We start from the raw sequence: 24,130 nt of genomic DNA, 5'->3' as shown, positions 1-24,130 counted from the left end.
CGGTCTCCTCTGGAACCCCAACACGCTGGTCCCGTCTGGAACCCCAACATGCCGGTCCCCTCTGGCACCCCAACATGCCGGTCCCCTCTGGAACCCCAACACGCCGGTCTCCTCTGGAACCCTCACACACCGGTCCCCTCTGGCACCTCAAGACGCCGGTCTCCTCTGGAACCCCAACACGCCGATCCCCTCTGGAACCCCAACGTGCCGACTCCCTCTGGCAGCGGCTCGGTCTCCATGGCTTCCCCCAGGCAGTCCATTCTCATTCAGTACAGGGGCCTCTCCCAGGAAGCTGTGAGATCTAGGCGTCTGTATCACCTCTGCGGTCGGGACCTAGGGCACATACACATCAAGGGCAGCTGAGGTGCTGTTTTACCCAACTGCATGATTTTGGACAGCAGAAGAACACTGACGTAGACAGAGGAAACCTGTACAAACACAGGGGGAGCCAGCACACCCCACAAACAGTGGTGGGAGGGCATTCGAACCCACGGTCTTAGCAGTGTGAGGCTGGAATGCTGCTCCCTGGCTACCAGGCCAGTCCTCTGGGGGGTTAATAGTAGGGAGGGGTCTTTAGGGGAGGTTAATGATTACAGGCTAAGCTTAGCTCCTTCACCTGATGCTTTGTGGGGGGGCATACTCGTCAGGTCAGTGAATGGCACCCTGGGAGATTGTGACATCCTGCCACTGGCCCCGGTCCCGCTGACCCTGGTACTGAGCCTCCTTCATGGCTCGCTGAACATCTGGAACAGCTCGAGAGGCCTTGTGGGGACACTCATGGCAAATAGGGGTGGACTAGGCACTGGGCAGGAGTGGGACCTCCCAGGGAGGGGAGCTGGCAGTGTGGAGGACAGTATGTAAACCCCCCCGTGGTCTAAGCCGTTCCTGCTGTAAAATGACTTCTTCGTTCTCCATAGTTCTCCTCAAATTTGTGTATGAAAAGTAAACTGCAGCTGGTATGTGTGTGTGTGTGTGTATGTCCTGTGGGGAACAAACCATTCCTGGTTTTTGATGGTTTGAGGTTAGGGACTGTTAATTACAGCAGAATGGGTGTCGATGACAAGTCCCCAAGTGTAATGACACATAACACATTTCACTTACTGTGGGGACATTTTTATATAAATGAAAAACAGATATAGTGGAGTGCCTGTGTATCATAAAGCACCTCTTAAAAACAGTAAAATGGCCAAAACATTTAGTTTGTTATTTATTTTCATCCTTTAAAATTTTGGTGATTGCTTTGGGATTGTTAATTATTCTAAAATGAGATTTAATGGTAACTCTTACTGTGATATGAGGGCAGGATCTTTGTGGAAATGTGGGATTGTGCAGAAGATGCAAGAGACGGGTCTTCTTGTGACCTAATGACCTACCGGCGTCAGTGCCCTGGCACTTTCTGACAGACATTTTGATCAAAATGAAACTTTTACTGAATACATGGTGTTCAAAGATGAGGCTTAGTTTAGCATAGTTTAGTAAAACATTTTTTTTACCACAGACATGCTAACGATCCCTGATACCTACCTTATACATGCCTTTGTTTGTTTGTTATAGAGCATCTAATGTAGTTGCAGAGGAAAGCAGGATGTTGTACATCAATATCAAGATTATGAGTAATAAAAATTATGTGGTAGTTATGGATGATTTTACTTTACATAGGATACAGTGGGACCTGGGATACAGTCTCTGGCTCTACTGTAAATGAACTTGAGATGGTGGAATTGGTACAGGATTGCTATTTTACTCAGGTTGTTAAAACTCCTACCAGAAGAGAAGCCATTTTCAATCTTGTTTTCTCTAATAACCAGGATAAGTTTGGTAAATTTGAGGTTTTAGAACCACTTGAAAGTAGTGATCATACGAGTTGTAGTTCTTGAGGTCCAGTCTTGGTCTGGAGGTCATTTTGTCTTGATCTTGCCTTTTTCTTGGCCATAAGTCTCGAAATATTACAAAACATATTATCTGTATCGATATGATACTTCTTTTCCCACACTTAGCAGAAATAAATTCTCCTGTCCTCCAGTAGCGGCGCTAATTAAAAATGTAGTACATCTCCCAGCTGCCCAAGCACTACACCACTATTGGACAGCTTCAGAGGGTGTGGGGGCTGCTAGGAAGAGATACTGAGCAAGCAGGCACCTTAAAAATGAAGGTGAAAGACGCTGGGAAGATCGCGATTGTCTGTCTGTTTGTTCGTAGGTGTCTCACACTCTCTGACCTCCCTGTGCCACCTTGTCTGTGTGAGATTGTCTTGAATGGATACGTTTGGGGAACCGTAGTCAGGTATGAGGTCACCGAGGTCCAGACCTCAGTAATTTTTGTAATAGCTAAAAATAATTTTTTTAAAGTATTCACCTGAAGAAAAAAATCAGCAATTGAAAATGTCTATGGGCAAAGTGGATTCTTAAGTCTTAGTGTGAGAGAGAGAGCTAGAGCATTTAGTATCAGCATGGTATCAAAACACGTGTATTTGATGTTGGCTTGTAATGGCATGTTAATATCAAGTATTTTGCTTTCATTTTTTTACATATTTATGGTTGCAAATATCCTTAAATTACATACTTCCCTACTATTAACCCCCCTATCTGCATTATTAGTTAGAGTATGTGAACATTAACATTTTTCAGTAATATGGACTTTTGGAATTACATAAATGAAAATATAGCCCTAAAAGTCTTGATCTTGACTTGGTCTTGAGTTGAATGAGACTTGATCTTGTCTTGATCTCGAAACAGATGATCTTGAACACATCACTGGTGATCATAACATGCTGAAATTTGAGGTTTAATTTTAATGTCCGAAGAGCAAAGTCCAAAACAAAAATATACAATGTTAGGAAGGCTAACTTTAATGGTATGAGACTGAAACTAGAAACTGTAAACTGGATGGAGGTAAATAAGAAAACTGTTGAAGAGGCATGGGAATTTTTTCAAAGCACATTACAGTATTACAAGCGCAAGAGGACTTCATACCTGTTTCCAGCAGTTTACTACTGCAATTAAGAACAAAGTCACGAGGACACAAGTAACAAACCGACCCTTATTACTAATCCGGCGTTGTCTATGACTAATATATGTATAACTGAAGCTGATGTGCTACAAAGCCTAAATCACAGGGCCCTGATGGCATCTTATCTATATTTTTAAAAGTGATGAGGGATATTATTTGCCAACCTTTAACTTTACTGTTTCAGAAATCCTTATCTGGTGGTCTGGTACCTTCTGATTGGAAGCATGCTAATATAACGCTCATATTCAAAAAAAGGGATAGATGTAATCCAGCAAGCTATAGGCCAATCAGTTTAACTTGCATAACTGGAAAAGTAAGGGAAGCTATAATTCAAGCGAAAAATGGTAGATTACGTGTATTCAAATCACATTCTGAAGGATAGCCAACGTGGATTTAGGAGAGGTGGATCTTGTTTGAGGAAGCTATAAGAGAAATTGATTACAAAAAGGCCTACTATATAATCTACTTATATTTCCAGAAGGTCTTTGATGTTGTCCCCCACAAACGGCTCTTGCTTAAGCTCAAAGCAGCAGGGATTTTAGGAACTATAGCAGCTTGGATTGAAAACTGGTTAACAACCAGGAAGCAGTAGGTGGTTATTAGATGTTACAGTGGGCCTGCGTTCATAGTGGGATACCGCAGGGTTCAATTTTAGGACCACTACTATTCCTAATTTACATTAACAATATTGACAGCAATATATACAGTAAACTGGTTAAATTTGCAAACGACACCGTGGTGGGTGGTGTAGCAGATAGTGATCTAGCAGCACAGAGGCTACAACGGGATCTTGATTTAATTAGTGATCCGGCTGATACCTGACAGATGAAATGTAGACAAATGTAAAAAAAAATCGATGCAAGGAGCAGAAATATAAAGCACAGATATTTTACGGGTTCCACTGAAATAAATATCGCTGATTGGAGAAAGACCTCGATGTTTATGTTGATGCTTCCATGTCCCACTCTCGCCAGTGTGGGGAAACAATTGAAAAGGCCAATAGAATGTTGGGTTACATCTCTACGTGTGTGGAGTTCAAGTCAAGGGAAGTGATGCTACGATTATATAATTCCTTGGTAAGACCCCACGTAGAATATAGTGTGCAGGTTTGGTCACCATACCTTAAGAAGGACATTGCTGCCTTGGAAAGGGTGCAACATAGGGCTACGAGAATGATTCCTAGTCTTAGAGGAATGTCTTATGAAGAGAGGTTAGCTGAGCTGAATCTGTCCAGCGTCGAGCAAAGGAGACTAAAGGGGGACATGATCCAGGAATATAAGATTCTAACAGGTCTAGATGCTGTTCAATCAAATAGTTACTTAATATTATCAGGAAAATATTATAAACTGGATTTGAGAAAGCACACAGCATTTAGTTAAAGTATGGAACAGGCTGCCTGTTAGTGGGTTCCTTTAAATCAAAGCTAGGTAAGATTTTAGCAGCTCTGAGCTATTAATTGAGTTCTCCCCAAACGAGCTTCATGGCCCAAATGGTCTCTTCTCGTTTGTAAATTTATTATGTTCTTATGGTCTTTGTTGTTCTCTGCACCTCCTACATTATTACATGGTATCTGATTTATTCACCCATACACCGATGCCTTAATAACTCAACTAAACTGAAATGATCTGTCACCAAAATACTGGTAGTTAGGGAGTCAAGGTGCAAGCACAGATGCTGAGATGTGTGAGGTCTTTATTGCTCCAGGGGTTGCTCCAACAGCGAGACGGAAAGCGAGGCAGGAGACCTTCTGGACCAGCAGTTTGAGGAGTTCAACAACAAGCTAAACTCGGTGACGGACCCAACGGGCTTCCTGCGCATGGTGTCCAGGAACAACCTCTTTAACAGGTGAGCCTCCCTGGCCTGCTGCCTCCTGTGTGACCTGGGAAACACTTACCTCTCTGATGCCTTACTGCAGTTTTTCTGATCTCACCAGCTAGAGAGCTGAGATCAGTCCCAGTTGTGCTCCTTCAGTCCCAGTTTGGATTGCTAGCTTCACAAAAGTAGGCAGGCTCATAATGCAGTGAGCACAGGTACACTGGAATCCTTTCGTCTTTGTATATCCCCTCCTTTGCGTCCTTTCTGACACATATAGAAGTCAGAATGAAGCTTGGTGTCTTAGCAGAGGTTCAGCCATATATCTGGTGCCCCTGAAGCATGTCTGAGGGTTAAATTAAGGGCCTTGCTTAAGGGCCAAACTAAGATGTGAGCACAGAATTCGAACCAGTGACCTTCTGATCAGAAGCACAGAAGCCAAAAGCACTGAGCCTCAGACTATATTATCGCCCACTGCAATGCAAAGGCTCATCAGTAGCCTGATTTGACAGGACCCCCCCCCCCCCATAGCGTCGGCACTGCAGTGAGGCTGTGCTTTGATGTAATAACTGAGCCGTAATTGAGTTCCGGAGCATGGTAAAGCCTTTTAATACCTCTCAGGTCTGTGGCTAATAATTCCCCCCTCCATTTGTGAGACAGGTGGATGTGGGGGGGGGAGGCTCTGTCATTTAAAACCCCTTTAATTTTCACATCACAGTAATATCACCATTTCAGGGATTTATCTTTACCTCAGAATGTCTTCTCACATTCTTCTTTTTCATTTTGTGAACAAGGCCACACAAAGAAAGGCCCTCACAGGATCCCCAAATGACAGCAGGACCCCCCCCCCCAGGGTCACAGCATGCCACATCCCTGGGGGGGGGGGGTGCCGCCTTTGGTTTTTGGGGCCATGTCAGATATCGGATGACCGTTTGAGCTGGAGAGCCAATCTTCTCTATTGTGTGAGCTCTGGCCCCTTCACATCTTACAGAGAGACAGTAGTGTGTTTATGTGATGGGTGTTACGATGGTAATCACCTTTCAGGCCATCAGAGGTGCTGTAACTGGCCTCCCAGTGCATTAAACGCCTCTTAAACTCTTGGTTTTCATTGTTTAGATCTTACTTAGGTCTTGTTAAAGCAAATCTCTCTGTCCAGTTTGTCAGCTAAGGAGAACCTATTCGTGCTGCTGACTGTCCAAACTTGTGCTGCTCATGATTTCACTCTGTTTTCGTTAACATTAAAATATCCCCAAATCCCCTTGCTGACCGTAACTTGCCCACAATCTCCTGCCGTCTGACCGAGGGAGCCCAGTTTGTTGTCCCTTGGAGGCCAATTCCAAAGCCAGGGCCCGGATTGGCAGTTTCGGCTGGACAAGAGCCAGTCTCTCTGGGCTGTGATGAGGCGGGGCAGGGGGGCAAGGGAGGTTGCTAGCTGCCTGAGCAGATGGACACTGAGACTGCCCATGGAGATACAGGCTGTCTGTAAACAAAGCTCAGGCCTTTCTGCTGCCGCCGTAGCAACATGCAGCCCCCGCATCCCACAGACAAGGAAACCAGGTGTGAAATTGTCTGGTCATCTGGCATGTGGATTTTCAGCGCCCGGGACGATTCGCCGCGGGGTGCCGATAGACATGTCACGTTCCCTTAACCTTGTCCTTAAGCCGCCTGTGAAGGTTTCCCTTTAAAATGGGGACATTCTCTCTCCACACACATTTTACGGAAGCTCAGCTTCTGTGGAATTTCAATCCTCTTAGGCTGGTTAAAAGCTCCAAGGCGCCTTTGTTGTTGTGAACATGAAATGTGTTTCAGGAGCTACTTACATGGGTTTAATTTGTATGTGGGGAGGTGATAGAGGGAAACCCTCCGTGTTCCTTAATGTTTGATTATAGGCCATTCCGGAAAAAAACAGCCCCACAGTGGAAGCATAAATTGTGAGGTCAGAGGCTGCCCTGACAAAGCAGGTTAAGCAGTACGTATAGAGCTCTCTGCTGCCATCTTGTGGAGATGTCAGCATGTACCTTTTACACATCGAGGGCAGTGTGACCCTTATGGCAGGTTTTTTGATGCAAAATGCCCACACCCAGGAGGCGGGACTCGAACCCCGACCCTGCAGGCGTCAGGCAGCAGTGCTTCCCGCTGGGCCACCATTTTGTCTCGTTTCCTGCAGACAAATTTAAGAAGTGCAGTCCATGCCAGCTTTTCACTTCTGCTTCCATTCGTGGTAACTTAGTTATGTGCAGCAGCATTTCTGAAGCCATTCAGCCTATTCAGTGGTGACCAGTAGGGTGACGCCTTTAGCCGTGGAAAACAAACTGCATCCAGATGAGTTTAAACCCCTATTAATCTATAACCAGCGTGAAACTTGATTGTAATTTATGCTTTGGGTTGCGCAGCGCTGGTGGGACGGCCGATCCTGGAATCACTGCCAGAAAATTTCTGCAAATCCCTTCCTTATATATTTGCTATGCCATGCTGAATGGATGCTGGTGTCAGATATGTATATATACCCACACGCACACACACATACCGAGTCTTAGGCAGCTTAAAGAAATGTTTAGAAGCTATTTACCTGGGTAGTAAGTGCACATTTGCTCTGACCAAAAAGTACAATTTAGCAATAGAACATACGGAAATGCACAGTGACACAACCTAGTAAGAATTTCTCCTGTTCTCCAAAAAGTTACTGATATCTTACTGTATGGCTAGATGAACACCGCTTCAGTTCCCAAACCTCTCCTCAGGGGCACCCCAACCATTCCATGTATTTATTAAATTTCACCACCAGCTCAATTAATTAATTTACTTAATTAGTAAAAAAATGTCGGTGAGATACTCATTAGCTATATGAAGTATGCTACTGGTTGAGTCAAAAAATATATGGGTGTATTGTGTGTAAATCAAGTCTTCATAGCTATAAGCAATATTGCAGTTGCTTATTCGGTACAGGGTTGGGGAGGGAGAGGATGCCAGTCCATCCCAAGCCCATGGAAAGTCCTGATGTTAAGTAAATGTGTAAACAGGTACACTATATATAATATACTTGAAGTCAATGTATAAATAATACAGCACACCGATGTCCGATGCTGAGACAGCACTTTGTGTCCCAGCAGTGTCTCTGTGTCACCCTCTGTCACAGGAGCTGTCAGAGCATGACCAGCCTGTTCAGCAACACTGTGTCCCCCACCAAGGAGGCCGTATCTTCGCTGCCGCGCCGGTCGAGCACCCTGGGCAGGCCGCCGCTCCGCGCCCTCTACGACCTGCTCATCGCGCCTATGGAGGGGGTGAGCTTCCCTGCCAGTCACCTCCAGCACCACCTGCTGCTGCTCTACCACACCTTCCATTAGCATTATTCTCTGAATGTCACACCCAGTCGGGCTGCTGTGTGATATTGACGGCGTTCTGGTTACCTGGGTGCCCTGTATGGGACGCGAGTCCATCGCAGGGCAGGGGACACCCTGTATGGGACGCCCGTCCATCACAGGGCAGGGGACACCCTGTATGGGACGCGCGTCCATCGCAGGGCAGGGGACACCCTGTATGGGACGCCCGTCCATCGCAGGGCAGGGGACACCCTGTATGGGACGCCCGTCCATCGCAGGGCAGGGGACACCCTGTATGGGACGCCCGTCCATCGCAGGGCAGGGGATGCACTGTATGGGACGCGAGTCCATCGCAGGGCAGGGGACACCCTGTATGGGACGCCCGTCCATCGCAGGGCAGGGGACACCCTGTATGGGACGCCCGTCCATCGCAGGGCAGGGGATGCACTGTATGGGACGCAAGTCCATCGCAGGGCAGGGGACACCCTGTATGGGACGCCCGTCCATCGCAGGGCAGGGGATGCACTGTATGGGACGCAAGTCCATCGCAGGGCAGGGGACACCCTGTATGGGACGCCCGTCCATCGCAGGGCAGGGGACACCCTGTATGGGACGCCCGTCCATCGCAGGGCAGGGGACACCCTGTATGGGACGCCCGTCCATCGCAGGGCAGGGGACACCCTGTATGGGACGCCCGTCCATCGCAGGGCAGGGGATGCACTGTATGGGACGCCAGTTCAATGCAGGGCATACACACTCAATGGGCTAAATTCTAGTTCCCTTAGCAGAAATCCTACATGAACACAGGGAACAAACTCCACTGATGCAAAGCTGGGAGCTGGAACTGAACCCCCACCCCTGAGTGTTGCCCCCCCGCAGCATTTCCCTGATTTAGCCATTCATTTAAATGTGATGCTTAAAAATGTCAATAAGAAGGCAGAGAAAATGCCTATAAATGCTGACAGTATAAATATTATACCATATTAATGTAATGGATCATTGCTGTTTTTCTTTTAACACATAAAAATTTTATTCAGACTATTAAATTACAGTCTGAACTACTCTGAAGAATTTGCTCCAGTTAGAAATTTCTATCTAATATCTAATTATGATCTCTAAAGAAACTTGGGGACATGAGACTTCCGACGGATCTCCTGAATCATTTATTGTCATATTTTCATATTTCATTATTATTTCAAATTACATTACTCTTCCGGCATCCATACTTTTATGTTGCTCTGTATTTATGATGAATCATTGCACGGTCTGAAGATGCAGCATGTGGTGCACTTAGGGTGGTTCTCAATACCAAGAACGCAGAGATCATACTTGTGGTCTTGGCAAGACCGGTCTTGCTTCCCAAGAACGAACTGGTGTGAATTATGGGATTGTTGTCATTTGGCGAGGATGCAGCTAATGTAGCCTTGATATTTGGGACGGGGCAAGAACGACATCTGGGGATTTTTACCTTCCTCTCTACTTCTGTTCTTAGTATTGGTTGTTCTACAATGGAGGATGACATAAAACGGGTACAGAACACAAATAGGCGAGATGCAAGAATGCATCTCAACCATGTCACTGGTCTCCCCCCCCGCCACAATGTTTTCATTTCAACCCACACTGCTTTCAACCTGCCACATTGATTATTAGCCTATTAAGTATCATCTGAGCCTGATTAAGGTAGGGTTGGAATGACATATAAATAATATCAATCAATCAATTCATTAATTTATTACTACTATTACTTCTGGAGGGGGGATGCTGGCAACAGGATTGAAAACTACTGGTTTAACGTGATGGTTTGTTTTGCTGAAATGCATTACACTGATTTTTAGATAATCTTATTCAAACTGAATGTCACTTGCACCATTCAAACTGAAATGCAACGTGAAATCTGCTCCCTTAACCTCTATACCACCCACTGGCTTTGAGGTGAATCTTTGGCATATAGTTTTGCTAGGTTTGGTCCATGATTTGCTGTGTTTGTTTTCAGTGTGGGCCTGAATCTTTTGTACCGTGTAGTGATCTAGCCCCCTTTGCTCCCCCCCCCCCCCCCCCACACACACAAACACACTCCAGGGTCTGATGCACTCCAGTGGTCCAGTGGGTCGCCACAGGCAGCTGGTGTTGGTTCTGGAGGGCGAATTGTACCTCATCCCCTTTGCCCTACTCAAGGGCAGCTCTTCCAACGAGTATCTGTACGAGCGCTTTAGTCTAATCGCCGTGCCCTCCATCCGCGCCCTGGGAGCCGCCGCCAAGGTCAGTACCCACCCTGCCACCTGGCACAGGTCCAGCTCAAGGCTCTTGGGCTACTGTGCCAGTCTTTAACCTCTGATCAATGACATGTTTAGTGGCGAGTCCAGCTGAAAGCAGTACAGCTAGTGCAGAGTCATCTCTGTTACTCAGCAATAGCTCTCGGCTCCTGGAGGTTCTGCCGGTAAACATTACTAGTCTTTCTGCTGGTGATCATGCAGTTGGCTAATTGTGCATAAAACTGTGCTGAAAATGGCCTGATGAAGTATTCCGCTTAGATTCTGCCTCAGATTCGCTAATAAATATTAACAGCCTAATGCATTAGCTAGTGCATTAACACTTAAGGAGCTGTGATTGATTAATACTCATGTATAAGGTGCAAGTGGATATATAATGTATTAATTGTACATTTATTAGCATTGTACTGTATTTTATGCTGGAAATGGGAGAAGTAATGGATTAGCTGTTAGGCAATATGTATTAGTGGAGGGGGTTGTGCTTTATTATTGCTGGTTTGTTGATATAGTGGCTTATTACACAAACTGGTGTCGTGTCCTCAGGCACACCCTCGACGCACGGCGCCAGCACACTGCGGCGGTAGCTCCATGGCCGCAGTAGTGGGCAATCCGCGTCTGCCCCCGTCCGTCATGGACCGCTGGCTGTGGGGGCCTATGCCCTCGGCTGAGGAGGAGGCCAACATGGTAGCAGAGCTGCTGGGCTGTCAGCCGCTTGCAGGTCCCGCCGCCACCAAAGAGCGTGTCATGGCCGCCCTGGGTCAGGCCGAGTGCGCGCACTTTGCCACACACATCTCCTGGAAGCTAGCCGCCCTGGTGCTCACTCCCATCCAGGAGGGGGCGGGCCAGGGATGTGGGCCCAGCTCCGGGGGAGCGGCCGCGGGTGGAGGGGGCGGAAAGAGCAGCTTAGGGAGCAGCTACACCATCCCAGAGGGCCTGCGTGTGCCGGACGACAGCAGCGATGTGGAGAGCATCTGCGACAGCCCGCCCCTGCAGGAGTTCCTCCTCACCGCAGCCGACATCCTGGACCTCAGGCTGCCCGTTAAACTAGTCATGCTGGGGTGAGTGGCGGGTGGGGTGGATGATGTCAGAGCTGACCCTATTCTGCTTCAGAGCTGCAGTTCCTGTACCATTTTGGGGGGAATTATGATCCAACAGTTTCCTTAGCTGCCTGGGATAGAGTACTGGCTCTCCGCAATGAGGATAAGTGTTTTGAAGATGGATGGATGGATGGATGGATAGATGGATGGTAGGAGGAAATTATAAAATAAATTGCATGTTTATGTAGCCACAGGCTAACAAGTCAACAAAGCACATAAGGTTGAATATCAAAGGTTCAACAGCTGTGCCCCTACCAGGATGTGAACAGATGAGCTGCTATTTAGAAGCTCAGCTCCAACTGCTGATCCTCTTCTCTTATTTGATATTTTGTGTCTTTGTTCTTCACCTGCAGCTCGTATCAGGAGTCCAACAGCAAGGTGACGGCAGACGGTGTGGTGGGGCTTACGCGGGCCTTCCTGGCGGCGGGGGCTCAGTGCGTGCTGGTGTCACTGTGGCCCGTACCCGTGGCCGCCTCCAAGGTGTTTGTTCACGCCTTCTACTCCGCCCTGCTCAACGGCACCAAGGCCAGTGCTGCCCTGACCGAGGCCATGAAGGCCGTGCAGAGCAGCAAGCAGTTCTCCCACCCCTCAAACTGGGCAGGTCAGTACTCCAGCTAACTCCATCCGCTAAATGGGCAGGTCAGTACTGCAGCTAACCCCACCCTTCAAATGGGCAGGTCAATACACAAACTAACCCCACCCTCCAAATGGGAGGTCAGTACTGCAGCTAACCCCACCCTCCAACTGGGCAGGGCAGTACTGCAGCTAACCCCACCCTCCAACTGGGCAGGTCAGTACTGCAGCTAACCCCACCCTCCAAGTGGGCAGGTCATATTTCTTCATTCCTGTCCCTGAAACTTCTGTACATACATAGTTCTCTTACCATGAATAATTACTTCCACTTTCTGATTGAACAGTACTCCTACACATTGCTGTATGCCGTTGATTCTATCATTATGTTTACAGTTTTCAGTACTGCGAGAAAGGTATAGTGTCATCTGTTTAATTAAGATGTTCAATTTAGAATAGCTCACCTGTCCGCCTTTCATTTCCGGTTAGGTTTCATGCTGATTGGCAGCGACGTCAAGCTGAACAGCCCCTCATCTCTGATTGGTCAGGCCTTGGCAGAGATCCTGCAGCACCCTGAGCGGGCCCGAGATGCTCTGCGGGTCCTTCTGCACCTGGTGAGTGATGGACACCTTCCCTGGACCCCTTTTGTTACAGCTTTCCTGGCAAATCTGCTTTCAATGTGTGCTTTCAAGGTTCAACTCCAGAATAGGAGTTTAAATGTTAGCTGAGAGCTAATTGGACATTCTGTTTCCAATGCAGGATAGCTCATGGGTGACCTTTAAGCATCCAGTAATAGACATTACAGTCACCATATCTCTTCTTGTTTTTAGTTAGACATGGTTCTTACCAGTGTTAATTTTGGCTGCAAATTTTCATTTTATTTTTTTTTTGTGTTAATGTCTGACTGTGCGGTACACAAATATTATAATAATAATATTATATATATATAAGATTTCACTCTTATTTGAAACACAAACATATGTTTATTTACCCGGAAACAGAGTACTATAGTATCAGTTAGTGCTATTAATGCAAAAATAAAATCCCTTGCATAGGCTATAATGCCACCAGGCCTGCTCTCTCTGAATATTAAAATAAAAATATTACAATAAATATTTGTAGATGTAGTTTATTGGTGATTTCATGTTCCTTGAAGTTTCACTTTTAACAACTGTATAAAGTGATGTTATTTGTTATATAAATCAACTCAGGTGAAACAAAAAAAATTTCAGGGTCGCCAAATCTCAAGCATCTGGTATGAATCTCATGCTCTCAGATTCACACAGGAAATCTTACGGTAACTCTATAGTATACCATTATAAACCTAAAATTAGATTACATCAAAAGTGTATTTACACAGTTAAATACAAAAGTAGACTATTTACAAGGTAAGAACTGCTACATTTGTGTGCAAACAACTCGAATTGAAAATCTCACTCCAGCCAGCTGGCAAAGAAGTGGAATGTTATGCAATGGCCAAGTCAATCACCTGACCTGAATCCGATTGAGCATGCATTTCGCTTGCTGTAGACAAAACTGAAGGGAAAATGCCCCAAGAACAAGCAGGAACTGAAGACAGTTGCAGTAGAGGCCTGGCAGAGCATCACTAGGGATGAAATCCAGCGTTTGGTGATGTTTGTGCATTCCAGACTTCAGGCTGTAATTGACTGCAAAGGATTTGCAACCAAGTATTAAAAAGTGAAAGTTTGATTTATTATTGTTAATTTGTCCCATTACTTTTGGTCCCTTAAAAAGTGGGTGGCAGATATACAAACTGCTGTAATTCCTACACCGTTCACCTGATTTGTATGTAAATACCCTCAAATTAAAGCTGAAAGTCTGCAGTTAAAGCACATCTTGTTCATTTAATTTCAAATCTATTGTGGTGGTGTATAGAGCCAAAAAGATGAGAATTGTGTCGATGTCCCAATATTTATGGACCTGACTGTATATTATAACGACACTTTAATTTTATTACCGGCATGGGATTATAAAAACCAATACTTAAATCCATGAACACTAATATATATGACATAAACACCACTGTATTGGGGTTTTACGGCTTAATTTAAGCACGTTATTTAAACTTACACAATTTTCACATTTTATTCATTTTCTCTTATTTTGAAAAGCCCAACTTTTATTTAGCGAATGAGAAAACATTATACATATCAGCAGTCATTCCTATATGTTCAGGTCTATGTCACGTAACAATAAATATTGTCAATTATTTTGAATTGTACTTAAGTAATTTGATTTGACAGTCAGGTATTGATTACACTACTTAAATATATATCACACTAAATTAGACATTACGATCTTCTGGACCTTTGCTTCAAGAAATATTCTCTAACTGGAGCTCTCTAAATTTTAGTTGAATACCCCTGTATGTGAACTACATTAGGTCTGATTGTATCTCGTCGCTGGCAAACATTTTCGTCTCGTTTTTATTAGTTGACGAAATTGTCAATACACTTCGTCATAGTCTTAGGCCTCACAAAATCATTTTTATTTATTTATAGTCTGGTTTGAGTCTGAAAATAAAGGTAACTATGACGAAAATATTTCAACAACGAGATTAACACTGACTCTTGCCTGCTAACAGTTATTAGCTATTCTCACTGCCCTATGCTGACAGTCCAGTGTGTGACTTCTAAGTGGGTAGCATTGCTGCTTCATGCTTTTTGAATCCTGCGCCTGCTGTGTGTGTGTCTAGAACCTGCATGTTTTATGTGTTATGCAGGTTTCCTGCTGTGGTCCAGATACACGCAAAGTTAAGCAAATTTCTGTTTCTAAGGGCGTTTTTCCACCGCACCAGGTACCATACTTTTGTTACGTTGAGAAAGTACTAGAAGTACGGTACTTCAAGGTGTTGGTTTTCCACTGGCATAAAAACTGGTAACAGCGCTGAATGAGAGCATAACGCGAGGCGCAATATTTTGGGCTGAATTCAAAAAATGGCTGTAGTAGGACTGGACAAAGTGTGATATAAATACCAACATTGCATGTTATGCACATACAATTCTTACATCGCAAGTTATATAATTAAGATCAGGCTTTTTCTTCCTTTCAGTTCTGTACAGACATTATAGTGAGGGGGACACGCTAAGTTTCGCTGAAATATTTTTATTCTGTTACTCTGTCCTAGGAAAAAAACTTTTCAGCTTTGCAGTTTTAATTATTATTCCTTTTATAGATTCTTAAATGTTTAAAAATCAGTTTAAAGTTTGCCTCCGTTACTTTTCTATGAACGCTGCACGCGTTCTCAGAGACAATCGAAATCGTTTTCATCCTTGCCATTTATATCACTCAAAGGCGGGTTTGAGAGGAATTTATGAACTCCCCCAATACCCCAATATTTATTACAACAATATCACATCCCTATATTTATAACAAAATCACATCACTAGGACAGCATGCTATATACGTGCTGTATCAATACACTATATTGCCAAAAGTATTGGGAGACCCCGCCAAATCATTGAATTCAGGTGTTCCAGTGACTTCCATGTATATAAAATCAAGCACATAGGCATGCAGACTGCTTCCACAAACATTTACGAAAGAATGGGTCACTCTCAGGAGCTCAGTGAATTCAAGCGTGGTACCATGATAGGATGCCACCTGTGGAATAAGTCCATCCATCCATCCATTTTCCAAACCGCTTATCCTACTGGGTCGCGGGGGGTCCGGGCACGAGGCAGGGAACAACCCAGGATGGGGGGCCAGCCCATCGCAGGGCACATTCACACACCATTCACACACACATGCACACTTACGGCAATTTTAGCAACTCCAATTAGCCTCAGCATGTTTTTGGACTGTGGGGGGAAACTGGAGGAAACCCCATGACAACATGGGGAGAACATGCAAACTCCACACACATGTGACCCAGGCGGAGACTCGAAACCGGGTCCCAGAGGTGTGAGGCAACAGTGCTAACCACTGCACCACCATGCCACCTCTGGAATAAGTCCATTCGTGAAATTTCCTACATTTGTGAAACTTCCACGTAAAATCACAGAGTGGGGACAACACTGTGGCGCACACTGTACAGAAGTCACCAATTGTCTACAGAGTCAATAGCTACAGACCTGCAAATGTCGTGTGGCCTTCAGATTAGCTCAAGAACAGTGTGTAGAGAATGGGTTTCCATGGCTAAGCAACTACGTTCAAGCCTTCCATCGCCAAGTGCAATACAACGCGTTGGATGCAGTGGTGTAAAGCACACCACCACTGGACTCTAGAGCAGTGGAGACGTGTTCTCTGGAGTGATGAATCACGCTTCTCTGTCTGCCAATCTGATGAACAAGTCTGGGTTTGGCGGTTCCCAGGAGAACGGTACTTGCCTGACTGCATTGTCCCTAGTGTAAAGTTTGGTGGAGGGGGGATTATGGTGTGGGGTTGTTTTTCAGGGGTTGGGCTTGACCCCTTAGTTCCAGTGAAAGGAACTCTTAAGGCAGCCACATTTGAAGCCATTTTGGACAATTTCATGCTCCCAACTTTGTGGGAACAGTTAGGGGATGGCCCCTTCCTGTTCCAACATGACTGCGCACCAGTGCACAAAGCAAGGTCCATAAGGACATGGATGAGTGAGTCTGGTGTGGAGTAACTTGACTGGCCTGTACAGAGCCCTGAGCTCAACTCAATAGAACACTTTTGGGATGAATTAGAGCAGAGCCAGGCTTTCTCATCCATCATCATTGCCTGACCTCATAAATGCTCTCCTGGAAGAATGGTTAAAAATTCCCATAAACACAATCCTAAACCTCGTGGACAGACTTCCCAGAAGAGTTGAAACTGTTATAACTGCAAAGGGTGGGCCAACTCCATATTAAAGCCTATGTATTAATAATGTCATTAAAGTTCATGTGTGTGTAAAGGCAGGTGTCCCAGTACCTTGTATATTCAACAAAATACTTTTTCTCATCCTTTTTTTCTTGTCATGCCATCCAGATCTTTTGTTGCATATATTCTTATGACCAAATTATTATAATTTTTTTTTTACTTTATAATTTTTTTCTGATTTAAAATCTGTTTTCAAGGTGGTGTTTGTATTGTGTTTCAGAGGCAGGCTATTTGCATAACCAATCGACAAAGAGAACGTTTCAAGTCCCACCCAAAAGTACCGCAGCTGGTTTGGCATTTTTGGCATTGGAACTTTTGGTACTGGTACTCGGCCAATGGAAAAGCAAGAGTACAGAAAGTACCATACCAAAAGTACTGTACGAAAAGTACCGTACTCAGTGCAGTGGGAAAGCGCCCTAAATTACTCTCCACAACTCCGTACTGGATGGGAAGATGGAGGGATATTTTGGACAATGCGCATGGCCAGACCGACAGATGGATTCTCTCTCTTTTGGTAACGGTCCTTTGTCGCTGCCCTGTCCCCCCGTCCCTGGTAGGTGGAGAAGTCCCTGCAACGCATCCAGAACGGCCAGCGCAACTCCATGTACACATCGCAGCAGAGCGTGGAAAACAAGGTGGGCGGCGTGCCCGGCTGGCAGGCGCTGCTCACCGCCGTGGGCTTCCGGCTTGACTCAGCTGGCACCGGGCTCCCTGCCGCCGTCTTCTTTCCCACCGCTGACCCCGGGGACCGGCTGCAGCATTGCAGCACCACGCTGCAGTCCCTGCTGGGTAAGGAGTGGGCAGGGGAGCCTGTGGCACGGCCAGGCCTGGCCAGTCCTTATTGTTGCTCTTGTTTAATGAGTTAATGCAGCTGGACATCAGCATGATCCCCTTGGAGCTTGACATTACAATAATAGCATTTTTTCTTTATATAGCACTTTTAATACATGAAATGCAGCTTAATGTACTTCACTTTTGGAAGCTGAATAAAATACGCAACCAATGTACAAATCAAAGATATTGTAAAAAAAGAAATAATAATAATAATAATAATAAGAGATTATTGTTATATGGTGCCTTTTACAAACCCAAGGTCACTTTAGAAAAAGGAGAATGGAGAAAAAAAACATCTAAGCAGATTTTGAAGAGAAATTTTCAATCAACAGGAAGATCTTTAAGTCAAATTTAAAAGAGACTGGGGAAGAGATTTTCAGAATCTGGGGGACAATGGCACTGAATGACCTGCCACCCATTGGTGCAAGGGACAAGGAGTAGATTACAGCTAGATAACCAGAGAGAAGGGGAGCGACAGTAAGGGGTCAGGAGACCGTGCAGTACTTTGAAGGTGAGTAACAGGATTTTGAATTTGATATGGGACAGAACTGGTATCCAGTGTAGCTGTGAGGGAATGAGGGTGAGGAGAGGAGAATGATTGTTATGGGTGAAGACTCCTGCAGCAGAATTCTGAATAAACTGAAGCTTTAGCAAGGATTAATCAGGAAGGCCAGTGAGAAGGGAATTACAATCGTCAATATGGGACACGATGAATGCATTAACCAGAGTCTATGCATCATTACTAGTCAGCAATGGCCAGTGGTGAGCATTGGTATGGAGGTTTTAAAATGTTATTTTGGTTTAGGGACTTGATATGCCGATTGAAGGTCATCGATGGGTTGAGTTATACTCCCAGATTAAATGGGGTGTGTTTAACGGACACCCTCAATACTCACAGAGAAATCAGCTGTTTTGGATAATAAAAATATGAGGCCTACCACTAAAACTTCAATTCTGTTAGTGTTCAACTTGAGAAAGTTATCATCAAGTCAGAGGTGCATGCCATTGGTGTTTTGAGAGGGGATTCTATGGGGGATTGCAAACTAACACATAAGTTGAATATTATCTGGGTAGCAGAGAAAGTGAAAGCCATGACTATGAAAGATCTCACCAAGGGGCAAGGTGTAAATTAAAAAGCGAAAGCGGCTAAGAACTGACCCATGAGGGACACCACTATTAACAAGAGGGGTGGAGGACTTGCATTCGCCTAGACTGACAAACTATTGAATATTTGTGAGACATGACCTTAACCAAAGAAGTAATGACAATCTAAAAATGAAAGAAATAAGCAAATATATTTAGTAAAATGTCAAGAAATAAGCAAAATAAAGAAATTAAATGGAGTACAATAATAATAAAATAAAACAGGATGTTTTATTTTACGCCAAATGATCCTGTATAATATGGATAGATCAACAAAACAGTAAGGTAAAGAGAAGTAAATAACCGGTAACATTTCTCAATCACAAATTCAAATCCTGCCTCGTGGAGCTAATTCCTGTAACAGACTTTCAGGGGGTTTTTTCATGTTGTTTCACTAGCTGGAACAAATCAAAGAATTGTACTCAAGGAGATATGATGATAAAGATTGATAGCTGTCAGTTTGGCAATTGTGATTGTCATAGGATTTTATTATTGTTATTATTTATAAGCAGGGATTGGCATAACGGGCGGCATGGTGGTGTAGAGGTTAGCACTGTTGCCTCACACCTCTGGGACCCGGGTTCGAGTCTCCGCCTGGGTCATGTGTGTGGAGTTTGCGTGTTCTGCCCATGTCTTCGTGGGGTTTCCTCCGGGTACTCCGGTTTCCCCCCATAGTCCAAAAACATGTTGAGGCTAATTGGAGTTACCAAATTGCCCATAGGTGTGCATGTGTGAGTGGATGGTGTGTGAGTGTGCCCTGCGATGGGCTGGCCCCCCATCCTGGGTTGTTCCTTGCCTCATGCCCATTGCTTCCGGGATAAGCTCTGAACCCCCTACAACCCAGTAGCATAAGCGGTTTGGAAAATGGATGGATTGGCATAACTGGTATGCAAGTACGCATTCACCTTTAACAGCGATATGTGCATCATTGATTCATGTAACAGCGCAAATACGTATGTATTTTATTTGCATTTGCGCCGATATGACAAGAAATTACTGTGCATTTTAACCTTTATATTGCAAATGAAGTAGGAATTAGCATATAAAGGTTAAAATGCACAATAATTTCTTGTCATACCGGTGTAAATGGCATTACAATAATAAACTGGGGGGTTGTGGTTTGTGATGGGGTGTACCGCTGCTCTTCCTCATAGGGCTGCCACCCCCTGCCCTCATGGCCCTCTGCAAGCTTGTCACGGCTTCCGAGACGGGAGAGCAGCTCATCAACAGGGTAGGCATGCAATGCTGCGTCGTCTCCGCAACTGTGTGGTATAGACAGGGCACCGTTCACAAGAAATGACTGATGGTCTTTTGATGCTTCATTGGGAGCACTGACTGCCCAGCTATTTATGCGCAGCGCAGTGAATCCAGAGAATTTTTAGGAGTTTCTGTGGATTTAAGAGTTTATTGAGTTTATTGCAGTTGTACCAGCGCATATTACTGATCTAAGTGTAACATTTAAGTTACACTTAAGTTCTAGTGTAAATGTGCAGTATATTGTTTCATTTTGTATTGTGAGCACACACACTCTGTTGTACGCTTTATATGGCTTGTACCGTGTTATGTCGTAATGCTTGATTGTTTGCTGGGATTGTTTCTGTGGTGCCCAGCATCAGTGCTTTGGCTCCTGGCTGGTTTTAAATGCACGTTTTCGTTAGACACCAATACCCCCCCTCCCCCCGGCACGATACTAAGACCTTCTCTCTTTCTCTTCATTTTAACCTGCTGGCTGAAGGCTGTTAAAAACATGGTGGGAATGGTAAGTCTTCCACCCAAACTAACATCTCACTCCTGGCCATCGTTGCTTACCGGTGCAGTCCCATGTTCCCCCAGGGCGGGCCCTCGGGTGCTTGTGGGCTGTCTTGTTCTATGCAGACAAGAGTCTGCTGACTGAATTCTTCCATCACATGCTGAAACACCGGCAGCCTCTTAGCAGATGGAAGAGATTACCTTCTGATGAAATGTTCCTTCAACAAAGCCCAGAACTAATAGATAGCCCCCCCCCACACACAGAGAAATTTGGGATGGGCCTAGTGCCGGGTTGGGGTCCATCCATCAGAGAAATTTCTCCCACCGATCCTCAGCCCGGTGCGGTGTCCCGTGGTAAGACCCTGGTAATGAGCAGCTGAAAAAACGCAATCCTGAGAAAATAAGGATTAACCTCAACTTGAACCTTTTATTCACGGCTTATGGCCAAGTGCTTTTACCGGAGAGAATGTAAAATGTGACAGCACCAGACTCCCCCTGAATGAGACGTACCTCTAAGAAAAGGAACTGAGAAAAACACCAGAGTTTTGGTCTGGGACATCCACTGGTTTTGCTTTGATTATATCAACATCCACTCAGTCATTTCATCCCCTTATACCTGGGAGAAGGAAAGTCTCTGAAAGAAGGTTGATGGGTAAAGCCTTTTTGAGGATGTTTTTTTATATATTTGTAGCTCTCATTGTCTAATTAATATCATAGTCAGTAAGATACAATATTACTGTTTGTATTGCTGTGGATTTTAATGGAGAAATTCAGCCTAAATAGATTTGATGTAGGGGCTTTCTAAGGTGACTGGTCACATTTAGTCAGTTGCTTAGTGAAAATTACACAATGTAGCTATTTATACAAATAGCTTTTTCAATGAAAGAATTTATTTAAGTACAACAATCAGTGGTAAGACAGCAGTAACCGTCATGGAACTTGACCCAACAACCTTCAGGTTCCTTGTAATTCACCACCATATCCATCACTAACTTTCCTGAGCATCATGGTCCATTTTGCAGAACTGACCCATCACATTTGGCATGCGGGTTGAGCCTCAGCTCTGTGTACTCTTGAAGTTGTCCATTGCCGTGTACAAGTGACTGAATGTATGTACATGCTATGCTAAAGGCACCCCCTCTGGCTGTCTGTCTTCTGTAGCTCCACCAGGTTCTGGTCCAACTGCAGACGGGTGAAAAGGAGCAGGACTTCTCATTGGCACCCATTCAGGTGTCCATCAGTGTCCAGCTCTGGAGACTGCCTGGCTGCCACGAATTTCTGGCTGCACTGGGTAAGTCAGCCTGTGAATGTGTGGTTCCTCCTGCCAGGATGTAGATGTGTAGTGTCTTCTGCTAGGATGTGGATGTGTGGTTCCCTGCCCAAAGACCTGAATATGAGGTGTCTTGTGTGGGGATTAGGATATATGGTTCCTCCTCCCAGGATGTGGATTTGTGGCTCACCCTCCCAGGATGTGGATGTGTGGTTCTTTCTCCTCCTAGGATGTGGATGTGTTGTATCTTGTACTATGATGTGTGGTTCCTTCTCCCAGGATGTGGATGTTTGTTTCCCTGTCCCAGGTTGTGTATGTTTAGTGTATTGTGCTGGGATGTGGACGCGTGGTTCACCCTCCTGAGATGTGGCTGTGTGGTTCCCCCTCCCAGGATGTGTAGTTCCCTGTGTCAGGATGTGTGGTGCCTTGTGCTAGGATGTGATTTCCCCATCCCAGAATGTGGATAATGTCGTTCCCTGTGTCAGGATGTGTGATATGTTGTGCTGGGAAGTGGATGTGTGGTGTCTAGTGCTGGAATGAGTATGTGTGGTTCACCCTCCCAGGATGGGGATGTGTGGTTCCCTGTATCAGACTGTATGGTGTCTTGTGCTGGGATGTGATTCCCCATCCCAGGATGTGGGGTTCCCTGTCACAGGATGTGGATGAGTAGTGTCTTGTGCTGGGGTGTGGATGTGTGGTGTCTTGTCCTGGGATGTGTATGTGTGGTTCCCTGTGAAAGGATGTGGATTTGTGGTTTTCCATCCCAGCATGTGCATGTGTGATGCTCTGCCCCAGGATGTGGATGTGTGGTTCCCCTTCCTGGGATGTGGAAATGTGATGCCCTGAACTGGACCGTCAGACACCCAAAGTAATACACAGGAACAAATACAGTACAAACGCTCCTGTACTTAAGAATGAGATACGTTCTGAATGGCCGTTAGTAACGTGAAATGTTCATAAGTTGTTATTCGACATCATTTTAAGGGCATACGCAAGTACTAAGAACTAGGATGCTGGGAGTCCGCACGATACGCTGCTGTGCGGCGGGAGTAGCAGCTAGAAGTCATACTAGGTGGAACTGGAGGGCAGAAAAATTGGTGTTGCGGACAGGAAACGGGAACCCAATGAACAGAATTTGGACTTACAGTCCTCTTCATTCATATCTCTGAAAGTTCGTAAGTTGAAAGTTCGTAAATAGAGGAGTGTCTGTATATAAAAACCTACAATTTTGTACAAAGGTCTGAGATAGTTAAAGCAATTTATCTAGGCATTAAGTGTATATTTGCTCTGAAAGAAATAACATTAGAATATATTCAAATTAACAATAATCCAAAGTTAGATGGCTAGATGAACACTTTGCAAGTTCCCAAACCTCTCCTGCGGGGAACCTCAACCATTGCATGAATTTGTTAAATTGCACTGCCAGCTCACTTAATTCATTAACTTAATTATTTGAATAAGTATTGATTAGCTGAACATAGTGTGCTAATGGTCAGGTCAGCAAATGTATTGGGGTGTATTGGATGGTCACTGCAAATACTGTGGTAATTTTTGGAAAGGTTTTGAAACAGCACTTTGAGAGACCTAATATCACCAACATCATTTAAAAATATTTTTCTTATGTTAATTCACCTAAGACTTTTACACAATACTGTATATAAACCAACTACATGAATTTTGGGATGCTTTTCCAGCTGTTCTGAAGGAGGTCCCACATATGCTGAGCACTCATTGACTGCTTTTCCTTCACTAGGAAAAACTCCTCTAAAACCGATCCTGCTATGCTTAGGTCAGGTGACCTGGTCATGTGATGTGACACACTTTCTCTGCTTTGTAGGTGGCCTGGTGTGTTCTTTAGAGTGGTATTGCAGATATGACAGGTGTCTAAATTAATGACCCTAAATTTGTGACTGTGTGTGCTCCCTGTCTGTGTGAAGGTTCATTGAAAATGCAGAATTTGCACAAAATGTAGAACCATGTGCAGCTTCCGTCCTGTTCAATGCCCACCCATCTTTGTGCTAGGGTTTGACCTGTGCGAGGTGGGCCAGGAGGAGGTGGTCCTGAGGACCGGGAAGCAGGCGAACTGGCGCACGCTGCACTTTGCGCTGCAGTCTCTGCTGGCGCTCTTCGGTATGTTCCTCAAATTGCCCATCCGATGCCCCCCAGTAAGGGTAGCTGAGCTCTCCTGCCTCCCTATAAGCCCCAAGT

General features: G+C 45.0%; 1 protein-coding gene across 2 annotated transcripts in view; it reads left to right on the top strand.

Moving 5' to 3' along the window:
- LOC125721463 (tetratricopeptide repeat protein 28-like) overlaps positions 1–24,130 on the top strand; it is a 224,340-nt gene that overhangs the window by 197,867 nt on the left and 2,343 nt on the right. The window contains exons 13-23 of one of the 2 annotated variants that reach the window (XM_048997384.1): positions 4,714–4,854; positions 7,958–8,102; positions 10,221–10,400; positions 10,955–11,469; positions 11,862–12,109; positions 12,568–12,692; positions 17,484–17,715; positions 20,058–20,134; positions 20,639–20,662; positions 21,814–21,943; positions 23,945–24,052. In XM_048997384.1, the coding sequence (XP_048853341.1) occupies positions 4,714–4,854; positions 7,958–8,102; positions 10,221–10,400; positions 10,955–11,469; positions 11,862–12,109; positions 12,568–12,692; positions 17,484–17,715; positions 20,058–20,134; positions 20,639–20,662; positions 21,814–21,943; positions 23,945–24,052 (1,925 nt within the window). The remainder of the gene's footprint in view (positions 1–4,713; positions 4,855–7,957; positions 8,103–10,220; positions 10,401–10,954; positions 11,470–11,861; positions 12,110–12,567; positions 12,693–17,483; positions 17,716–20,057; positions 20,135–20,638; positions 20,663–21,813; positions 21,944–23,944; positions 24,053–24,130) is intronic. The other variant, XM_048997394.1, reaches the window with a different exon arrangement.

The sequence above is a fragment of the Brienomyrus brachyistius genome, chromosome 2, assembly GCF_023856365.1.
Source record: "Brienomyrus brachyistius isolate T26 chromosome 2, BBRACH_0.4, whole genome shotgun sequence".
Classification (NCBI taxonomy): Eukaryota; Metazoa; Chordata; class Actinopteri; order Osteoglossiformes; family Mormyridae; genus Brienomyrus; species Brienomyrus brachyistius.
This window is presented reverse-complemented; position numbering and strand designations above follow the sequence as displayed.